Consider the following 11465-nt stretch of genomic DNA (forward strand, 5'->3'; position numbering starts at 1 on the left):
GCCTTTTAAAAAGAGGGTCTTTCCCAAGACCATCATTTACTATCACTCATTACACTATTACTGATAACACTATCATTAAGTATCTTAATGAAACTACAGATAAAAATAAAAGCATACTAAAAGCACCAACTGCTCTATTTACAAAATAGAATTTGGAACATTCATTTACAAATTTTCAAGTGCAAAAAGAAAAATCGCCAGATGCACTAAATTTGAATTAGTCAATAAATAAACTTTTATCTTCTAATAATCAGAACTCAGTGTTGGGGGTAAGATGGAAAAGGGGAAAATGTCTCTCAATGTACTCAGCATGCTTAATGGATGCCATAAATCAAACCTTTCCATGAATTTTCTGGAGCAAATTCATGCCAATCTTTGAGCCTATTGTCACTTTCACACATGCTCACAGGAACAAGATGACAAAGAATGCTATGCCTGAACCACTAGATTCAGGGCACAAAACACTTGATTAACAATTGTCAAGGCTGGGTAGTAAATATTGACAGATATTTTCAAAATAAATTAACCCCACCAATACCTACATAAACCAAAGCTCCTGGTTTCCTTTAAGGATTCACAAGACTATTGGACTTCCAGACATTTATTGAAAATGTGGTTACAGTCTCCTTGTGTGACACAACTGGGAGTGAACAACCCATTTACCAACTGCTGATGAATACCGCTAAACGTTTTCCCAGACAAAAGAGCGTTAAACGTGATTCCATGCGCATTTCTTCCTCCCCCATAAATGCCTCTTCTTCCAAATTTCATTTTATGTCGTATACTTAAAGTTAAATACAGCAAGTTGAAATCTTGGTCAAAAGCACTCCTGTGTCTTTACTAGCTGTGTAACTGCTACATCTGGTGGCAGCACACTTGCATGCAAGAAACCAGAAAACTTAGAAAACAATTGTAACCGATTTGGTGCGTGTTTGCAGTAACCTTTACGCCGATATTTCCCACAAAACCCACGACCCTGTCAGGGAACAGTAGCCTACTTGCACAAGAGAGATAACGCACCAACACGCAGTGGGTGATGGCGAAGGAGAGAAAGTTGCAACCATCTGGAGAGGGTGGTTTCAAAAGCCTGCCCACGAGTCAGTCTGCCGTTTAAATTGCTCTAAGGGGCCAGGCAGGGGATCAAAGTCGGCTCTGATAATTTAAGCGACTCTCCCCTAAAGGGCAGGGACCCTGCTAGCGAGGGGCATCCTCCAGGTCCCGGGCTGCAAAGCTCGCAGAGCGGGGACCGCCTCTATGGGAGGAGTGCGCGAGGGAAGGGGAGGGGGCTCGAGGATGAATGCTTCAACGGGAGGGAAAACCCACCAGAGACCGGAGGCCAGGAGGTTAAGAGTACTGAGTGTACTAGCAAATGGAGCAGAAAGGGGCTGGCGTCCGGGGGGAGGCTTCCCACCCTAGCAGCACGGGCTCTTAGGAACCCCAAGCGAGTCTGCGCGCCTCGCCCCGTCCCCTCCAGCGCGCACCCCCTCGTCCGTCTCCGCCGCCACCCGCGAACCACCACCCACAGCCAACGCACTACCTCCCCGGAGCCGGGCGGCCTCGCGTCCACCTCGTCACCATCCCCCACCCCGGGGTCGGCGGAGGAGACCCGGGGGGCGCGGGGGCCGCGGCGCGAGAGACGAGGCCCGCGAGCGGGCGCGGGCGCGACGGCGCTTACCTTCCCTGGGCCTCCCGGATGGCGGCGTGTGATTCAGCAGGGACCTGGCCGCCGCCGCCGAGCCCGGGGTTGGAGACGTGGAGAGCTGGGACCAAGATGGCGGCCCCTCCAAACTTCCACTGCTACTTTGGACACTCATCAAGCTACTTTCTGGGAACCCGACTCCCCCCCTGCGACGGCAGCGGCGGCAACGGCACCGGCACCCGCCTCCGTCATGGCGGGGGCCGCGCTGAGGGCGAGCGAGGGAGCGAGGGCAGGGAGGGGAGAGTCAAGGGGATGGGGGAGGAAACCGAGAAGGGGGGAGGTAGGAAGGGAAGAGGTGAGGGGAGGAGAGGGGACGGGGAGGAGGAAGAGGGGGAGAAGCGAGGGAGCAGGCGGGCGCGCCGGGGAAGAGGCGGAGGGAAGGAGCGCGGCGGCGGAGGCGTCGAGGGGGCGCCCGGCGGAGTGCAGGCGGAGCGCGGGCTGCGCCGGCCGAGGAGACTTCCGCGAGCGGAACCTGCCGGCACCTCTGCAGTGCGTCGGCCCCCGGCGTCGCCTGGGTGGCGGCGGCGGCGGCGGCGGCGGGCGGTGGGTGGCGGCTGAGGCGGCGGGGTAACCTCTGCATCAGTTACAGGCGGCGGCGGCGTCACGCGCCGCCTGTGCAAACACTATCGCGAGGCTCCTGTGCCTCCGGTAGCGGCGGCGGCGGCGGCGGCCGCGGGAGCAGGCATGGGGGAGGGACCTGCCAGGGGTTGGGGGCGGGGGGGGGGTGGAGAGGGAGCGAGCGCGTGAGGGAGGAGACGCGGGTGCCGGGCGCCCCTGGCGCACCCGCGGATCTCAGCGCGGCGCGGGAGCCCCGGGCCGGCTGACTCGAGAGCGCGGGGGCGGCCTCCCCGCGCCGGCCGGAGGGAGGCGCACCCCGCACGCTCCCCCGCCGGCACTGGCTCCCGCTCCGTTGCCACCTGACTCCCCCTCCCTCCCGCGGAAGCGCGCCTGGCTCCCGACCCACACCCAGCCTGGGGAGAAATGCTTCTGCTCTCGCTGGGCTGTCCTTCCTCAGGAGTTCGATGTGATCATTTCTCAAAATGGAACTGAAAAGTTAAGAGTTGCTTCTTTCTTTCCCCTTTGTAGTGTGCGAAAAAACCTGCGTGCGTCTCCCCGTCTGCAGAATTGTAGTGATTACCGAATGGAAGAGCTACGAAAATAAGTTGGGGGCGGGGGAGGGCGAAAATAAAACTTTATGAATGTTTTCTAAAAAGAATCTTTACCGGTGTTGTGCACTCTATGTGTGGTGTACAGTTCTTTGTTTTAAGACAGTAAGTGGATAATCTGGATAGAAAAAAACTTGATTAATGAAGTCACATATTTAGGGAAACTCTCCAGTGTTCATCTTGTAGGAGAGTATGGTTTCTAGAAAGTTCCAACTTGTTTTCATGCCGCCGCTGAGTTACGGCTAGAAAATCCCAAAGCAAGTTACAGCATTTGCCAAAATGTATAGATACAGTGTAGCCTTCTCCACACCTTCACACCCACACACAGAAGACACACCAGGGATTGGGCATCTTGTACATAAAGTAGCTGTGTAATAGCTCAGGAAAAACAACAAGGTTATTGCTCCCTTTAAGAAACCAAATTGACTAGAACACTAAAAAGATTATGATATAGAGCAACTGTACAGGCATGAGGAAATGGTATGATTACCAGGGGGACAAAAATGTCATTTCTATTTTTTATTTTTATGACTTTGCATTTCTCATAGTAATGTTATGTTCAGATAAGCTATCATACTAGAATAGAGCCTTGGTTGTCAGTTATCACCAGAAGTAATTTTAGTTTTCTTATATTTCAGATTCTTCAGTGAGTTCTTAGTCATGTTCTGCATTTCAGACTTAAGAGGTGGATCTCACAAATTAAACAACTTTTTGAAGTATAGCTGATGTACAATAAACTGCACATATTTAAAGTATACAGTATAGGTTTTGATGTGTATACAACCGTGAAACCATTTCTGTAATCAAGATAATGAATATATCCATCAGTCTCCAAAGTTTCCTCTACCTTTGATACTCCTTTTGTACTCCCAACTGCATCCCCAAGTCACCACAGATCTGCTGTCACTTAGTTTGCATTTTCCACAATTTTGGATAAAGGGAATCATATAGTTTGTACTCATCCAGCTTCTTTTTCTCAACATAATTGAGTTTACTCTACATTGTTGCACTTAATATTTTTGTGTTGTTGCCAGAGTAGCCCATTGTATGAATAGAACCCTGTTTATCCATTGACCTGTTAATGAACACTGGGATTGTTTCCACATTGAGACCATTACAAATAATGCTACTATGATCATTGGTTTGTGTAGCAGTCTGTGTGTGGACATATGTTTTCCTTTTTCTTGGATATGTATCTAGGACCTTACCATTATTAGACTTTTATACCAAAGTACATGCACTCTAAGGGGGAAACAGAGTTCCTGTAAGGACATGTAGGTAAATATATGCTCTTTCTGTATTTTAAGAGTAAGCTTGGGGCACTAGGGTGACTCAGTCCAGTAAGTGCCTGACTCTTGATTTTGGCTTAAGTCATGATGGCAGGATGGTGAGATTGAGCCCCACATGGGGCTCTGCACTAGGTGTGGAGGCTGCTTAAGATTCTCTCTCTTCCTCTTTCCCTACCCTTCCCCCCTCCCCCAGCTCATGATTTCTCTCTCTCTCTCTCTCTCTCTCTCTCAAAAAAAAAAAAAAAAAAAAAAAGCTTAGTCAGCTGAGTATGATGAAAAGAGAATAGGACAGAGGAAGTCAAGATACTTGGGTATTAGTCTCAGCAGATAACAATCCCTCTTGATTTAATTTCCTCACCTGTGAAAAAGGTTAGCGCCACTAGGTGGTCTCTAAATCTCCTACCAATGCCAAGACTTCTTACAGAGCTTAGCTCCTCTCCTGTAGTAAACACAACCCAACCAAAGAGATTTGATGGTGGGTTATCTTCCAACCTTCTCCACAGCTTCCAGTTATCTTTATACCAACCTAGGTTACATTTTATGCTGACCTGCTCCTTTTATTTTAAATGGTAAATAGAGGATCACAGCATATACATAATTCAATGTAGATATATTGTTACAAGTGCCGCCTAGGAAGGACAATAAAATGATTGATTCCTGCATTCCTGTAGTTTATATTAAAGATCATCAACGCTAACTTACTTGTAAAGAGGCTGCTGCCAGCAGTAGAGTTAACTAAATAAACCGTGGCGTAGCCTGAAAATGGTATATCATGTCATCATTTAAAATCAGATTTTGAAAGAATACTGAAAAAGATGATAAAATTTTCACACTGTAGTAAGTGAAAAGGTGGGTATGATTCCAGTTTGTAAGTATGCATAACAAATGACTGCAAGGGTGCACCCCAAATAGTTCCTAATTGCTAGCCTCGGATTGTGACATTAGATAATTATTCTTTCTCCCTTATGATCTCCAAATTTGGTACAATAAATCATTTTATTTTTTAAAGTAAAGCATAAAAATTATACAAATAGATGGTTTTATAAAATGATTATGATAATGAAAACGTAGAGGGTGCGTAGAGGCTCCCCTGCATCTTGCACATCAGCTAGTACAGAGGCATTCAAAAATTATTTGATAGCGATAGATAGGATGGCTAGAGTGACAATTTACACAATAGGAAAAGGTACAGAAAAGTCAGGAGAGTCCAGATTTGGACAGAAAGGAACACCTGCCACTCTGGGGATGGAGAAATCTTTGGAAAAGCAAGAAAGGATCATTGAAAGGGGAGTTTTGGCAAGCTTCCTTGGGAAAATATGCCCAGAGGGAAAGCCAGCATGAGAACACAGGAGTGAACTGAATAAGTGAGAAGGCAGTAACCCTGCCTAGAAAGAATCAGGATGAGCTGGGGAAAGTGTTCTTTCTGTGAATTGAGTGCTCCATGAAGCCAGACTCAAAGCTTTAGTACAGTGCCTGGCACAGACACTCTGTCAACATTTATGGGATAAATGAATGATGAGGATTAGCCGGGATACAAGTGAGGGAGCAATGCAGGAGGGTCTTCTGATAGGTCATATACCAAAGGGGATATCTTAGCTCCCATCTATATACTAATCCTAATTTAGAACTACATTTATTAGACTCTATATGCCATAGTAAAAATAGTTACAAAGCAGACAAGACTATAGATATAAGTGCATTTTATATTTATTATTTGACTCCTTCCAAAGTTGAGGAAATACTTAATGCCCAAGTTCCTTTTCCCCAAACCAACCAGAAGAGAGCCTACAGAATGGAAAAAGTGCCCTGAGTATTCCCCGTACAGTGTGGTGTCGGAGCCCGTTCATATTGCCCAGAGAACAGATTGGGTACATCTCTCCCCAACTCAGAGTTCGGTGATGTCACACTGGTAGCTTGAAGCCAGCCATGGTAAGAGTATTTACAACCCCAAAGGCATCAAAGGCTACAAATCAGGGCTTCCTCACCAGCATACCGCTGCTCCCATAGTGCATACATCATTTCTTTACTGTTCTGTTTCCCCACCTTGGCTAAAAGCCTAGAGAGGACAATGACCTTGTCTTTCATGTTTACAGTTATAGTCCCAGCATCTAGCACCTGCCTGGCATTGAGTTGATGCCGTATGCACATTGATTGAGCCAATTAGTTACCCATATAGTTGGTTAGCAAGCATTTGAGCCCCCTGAGCTAACAACTGGGTTGGCCGCTCTGGGAGAGAAAAAGGACCAAATATTCCACCACCCCCTCATGTTTCATTGGCCAATGTTTGTGATTCGGTAAAGTTTACTGACCTTGTTAGGGTTGCCAGATGAAATATAATTTTTTCATGGACCGTACTAACATTAAAAAAGTATTGGTTGTTCATGTGAAATTCAAATCAAACTGAGCATGCTGTATTTTTATTTATTAAATCTGGCCCTTTTGAACTAAGCAGAGAGTAGTTAATGAGTACTTCCTAGTAAAGTTGAGTTCTATGACCTGAAAATTCCATTCCAAAGAATATATCCTAGAGGAATTCTTGCTTGTGTGCAATAGGACATAAGAACAAGAATGTCCATAGCAGCCCAAAACTGGAAACCACCCAGATGTCCATCGACAGAATGGATAAATAAATAGAAATATGTATCTTCACACAATAGGAGACTATTCAACAATTAAAGTGCTCACAAGCAAGGTGCCTGGGTGGCTCAGTCGGTTAAGGCATCCGACTTTGGCTCAGGTCATGATCGCACAGTTTGTGGGTTCAAGCCCCACGTTGGGCTCTGTGCTAACAGCTCAGAGCCTGCAGACTGTTTTGGATTCTGTGTCTCCCTCTCTCTCTGCCCCTCCCATGCTTGTGCTCTGTCTGTCTCTCTCTCTCAAAAATAAATAAACATTAAAAAAATAATAAAGGGGCGCCTGGGTGGCGCAGTCGGTTAAGCGTCCGACTTCAGCCAGGTCTCGATCTCGCGGTCTGTGAGTTCGAGCCCCGCTTCGGGCTCTGGGCTGATGGCTCAGAGCCTGGAGCCTGTTTCTGATTCTGTGTCTCCCTCTCTCTCTGCCCCTCCCCCGTTCATGCTCTGTCTCTCTCTGTCCCAAAAATAAAAATAAAAAAAAGTTGAAAAAAAAATAATAAAAAAAATAAAATGCTCACAAGTATAATGCTGATTTAAAAGAACAAATTAAAGAATGATGAAGTCAGTTTGACTCCATGTATAAACATTCCAACTAAATGATATATTGTTTAGGAATGTCTATATGGCAAAACTAGGAAGAGAAAAGAAAAGGGAATGAAAAGCCAAAATCAGAGTGGTTACTTCTGCCAAGGAAAAGGGGTGATGTACTCATGGAGAACAGACAGGGGCTTGATAGATAAGCATCAATAAATGTGCTACGTGTTAAGTTGGGTGGAGGTACAGAGGTATGTTTGTCTTATTCTTTTTATTTAAGCTATGCATGTATGTGATCTACTCTTATATGTACGAAATATTATCTTACAAATGTTTAAGAAATGAAGAAAGCTTTGCCTTCTCATCAGACTGAACTTAGATGCCCACCCTGTCTCCTCTGCTTGGACTCATCCCCAGATTTGATTTCCTTCTTTGTCCAAACGTAGGCACACAGACGGGAGCTCTAAAGATGCCTGTCCTACCATTGCAATATGCCACCTCCATAGTCTTTTTGGTAGATGCTTAGATGACTCCATCACATTGGATTATGAAGAATTCTCATTTTGCTGTGTCCTAACTGCCCTGCACAATTCACAAAGCCTGCTTGAATATTTTGGTTTCCACATCCCTGTAGAGATTGTTCCAGCGTTTTGTGCATTATATGCTAGGTCACACTTCCTCTGCTCTCTCCAGCATTGGAAACGGCTTCCTTCAGGTTTATCAACTTATGGGGGAGAGGGATTGATCTATATGTAACAAAACTGGAATTACTGGATTTTCAAAACTGATTCATGTTGCCTGAGGTTAAAAAACCATAATCAACTTCAGAACAATATTGCCTCCCCAGAGTGCGCTAGAGGCTGTCGCCAAGGACATGAGTATTACAACATGTTTACAAAAACAAAGTACAACAAGCAAACAGTACTCAAACAGCAGATTTAAAATCAACAGTGTATCTCTTAACTAAGCCTACTTAGAAAAGTGATTAAGAAAACATATAAAACCAAGTAATCTAGTGTTCTACTTCACTCATTCTGTTTTACTGATTAAATTGAAATATAAATTTATCACATTAGAGGGAAGATCAAAGATTTTCAACACCTTACACTGAACTTTGTTTCTGCAATATGAAATTTTGTGTAGGCACAGAAAGTGACGGTGGTTTTTATAAAAATTAACATCAAACACTCTTGACTTTTTGACAGTATCTTTCCAAATACACAGGTTTAAGATTTACAAAATCAGGTGCCTGGTTGGCTCAGTCGGTTAATCATCTGACTTTTGATTTTGGCTCAGGTCATGATCTCACTGTTCGTGAGTTTGAGCCCCACATCGGGCTTCTGCGCTGACAGTGTGGAGCCTGCTTGGGATTCTCTCTCTCCCCCTTTCTCTGCCTCTCCCCTGCTCTCTCTCTCTCTCAAAAAATATACTAATGAAGATTTTTTAAAAACCAGATTTACAAAATCACTTAATGCTTTTCCAAGGAATATAAAGTGCTAAATCTTTCTTAATTAGATACATGACAAAAATAAGTAGAGATGTCTATAACCTCATACATATTTAGAAACTTTGAAACACTTATAGAAATGTCAAGTTTTTTTTTTTTTAATTTTAATTTATTTAAGTAATCTCTACCCCTAACGTGGGGCTCAAACTCACCACTCCAAGATCAAGAGTCACGTGCTCTTCTGACTAAGCCAGTCAAGTACCCCTATAGAAATGTCAAATATTGATGAGAATTTCTTTCCCCTCCAAAAAGAAGTAAAAAATGCCACCATAAAGCAAATAGAGGCTTTCTGAGATGCAAGTAATATTCTGTTCCTCAAACCAGGTGCTGTGTAGAAGCATGTGTTAAACAGTTTGTGAAAAGTCATCAAACAGTACACTTATAATAAAAAGTTAGAGGGACACCTAGGTGGCTCAGTCGATTAAGCATCTGACTCTTTTTTTTTTTTTTTTTACATTTTTTAAAATGTATATTTATTTTTTTGAGAGAGAGAGAGAGTGCAAGCTGGGGAGGGGCTGAGAGAGGGAGACACAGAATCCGAAGCAGAATCCTGGCTCTGAGCTGTCAGCACGGAGCCCAACGTGGGGCTGGAACATAAAAACCATGAGATCACGACCTGAGCCAAAGTCAGACACTTAACTGACAGAGCTTACCCAGGCACCCCATTAAGTGTCTGACTAGATTTCAGCTCAGGTCATGATCTCACAGTTCATGAGTTCAAACCCCACATCAGGCTCTATGCTGACAGCATGAAGCCTGCTCGGGGTTCTCTGTCTCACTCTCTCTGCCCCTCCCCAGCTCACAAACACACAAAAATAAATAATGAAAAATAAAAAATAAATAACAAATAATCAAAAATAAATAAACATTAAAAATAAATAAACAATAAAAAATTAGGAAAAAATGAAAAAAACCCCAAAACCTTGGCACTTGTAATTGTAAGTGAATATACACAACGCATATAAACACACATTTAAGGGCAAATAAATTGTTGTTTAATGAGAAAATGAAAAGGAGGGTTTTTTTGTTTTGTTTTTCAAGTTTATTTATCTTGAGAGAGACAGAGTGTGTGAGTGGGAGAGGGGGAGAAGGAGAGAGAGAGAATCCCAAGCAGGCTCCAAGTTCAGCACAGAAACCGATATAGGGCTCCATCCCACGACCCTGGGATGGTGACCTGAGCAAAATCAAGAGTAAGGTACTCAATGGGGCACCTGGGTGGCTCAGTTGGTTAAGCGTCTGACTTCGGCTCGGGTCATGATCTCACAGCTCGTGAGTTCAAGCCCCATGTTGGGCTCTGTGCTGACAGTTCAGAGCCTGGAGTCTGCTTTGGATTCTGTGTCTCCCTCTCTCGCTGTGCCCCTCCCTCATTCATGCTCTGTCTCTCTCTTTCTCTCAAGAATAAATGAAACATTAAAAAAAAATTTTTTTTTTAAAGAGTCAGGTGCTCAACTGACTGAGCCACCCAGGTGCCCCAGAAGGTTATTTATTTATTTATTTATTTTTTTAAGGAAACATTAATATAAGGGAAAATGAATGGTGGTTTCTCATGAGAAGAAGATAAGAAAACAATATGTTAAAATCAACAAACATACAATGAAATTTCTAAAAGAGCCACTATGAGAAAATCCTCAAGGAAATATCTGCTACTTCACTGTTGTTCATCTTGGGCACTTTGTAAAGAACGTTGTTTGGGAACACTTGATGACCTGTATATTCACTGGTAAAAATAGTTATGGACTGATAAACATTTGTTTCAGGAAATACTTATCGAGCACCTACCCTGGGTAAAGCAATTTGTCAGGTGCTGTGGGAGTATAGAGGTGAATCAGACATGGAGTGACAGCAAAGAATAGTCAGGCAAATGACTACCATCCCAAGTAAAAATGATTCATACCAAGGGTAAAGTATAGGTAAGTGGGAGAATTTAGAGGCAGGAGAGATCACATTTGAGGCTCCCTAAAAAAGGAGCAATTCTAGCTGGGCCTTGAAGTGTATCAAAAAGTGATCTAATTATTCTTTCCTTTTCAAGATTCAAAATTTAACCATCAGAACCCAGATCTATTCCATAAACAAACTGAAGATATTTTCAGTTTCATACAGTCTTGAACTTTTAGTTCAATCTTTGCTTTTATCCCCCTCCCTTTTTTTTTTTTGCTTTGTTTAGAGGCCACAACACACTTTCCAATCCCTCCTAGAACTGCATCTTTAATTTAGCATCCTCTTTGCTCTATGGGTTGAGATGGGTTGGGAGAGAAAAGGGACACTGGTAACAAAAGTAATTTTCTCCACTGAAACTAAGTCATCTATTACTCAACATGCAGAAGAGAAACCTTCTAATTAAGTCAAAGCATTATTTTTATTGGTAATCAACAAAAAAGCATACAGGAACATTCTCCCATAAATTGACACAATTTGATGAATCATAAAATCATGAATCACTGCATCATAAAAAGAACTCATGATTTGGAAGATAAGGGTTGGAAATAATTGGCAGAGATATCTAAAACAGACTTTAGCTGCAGACATAGTTAATATAAACACTAATAATGAGAGAAGAATTGGTGGTGCTAAGCCTAATTGAACTATGTAAAATGTAATTACATTGAGATTTTCTTTATATTGAAGGGATTTCTTCTG

General features: G+C 43.6%; 1 protein-coding gene across 1 annotated transcript in view; it reads right to left on the minus strand.

Moving 5' to 3' along the window:
- TLK1 (tousled like kinase 1) overlaps positions 1 to 1957 on the minus strand; it is a 147060-nt gene extending 145103 nt beyond the window's left edge. The window contains exon 1 of the mRNA XM_011285316.4: positions 1676 to 1957. Within this exon, the coding sequence (XP_011283618.1) occupies positions 1676 to 1814 (139 nt within the window). The 5' untranslated portion in view covers positions 1815 to 1957. The remainder of the gene's footprint in view (positions 1 to 1675) is intronic.
- Between the last annotated feature and the right edge of the window lie 9508 nt (positions 1958 to 11465).

The sequence above is a fragment of the Felis catus genome, chromosome C1, assembly GCF_018350175.1.
Source record: "Felis catus isolate Fca126 chromosome C1, F.catus_Fca126_mat1.0, whole genome shotgun sequence".
NCBI classification, from domain to species: Eukaryota; Metazoa; Chordata; class Mammalia; order Carnivora; family Felidae; genus Felis; species Felis catus.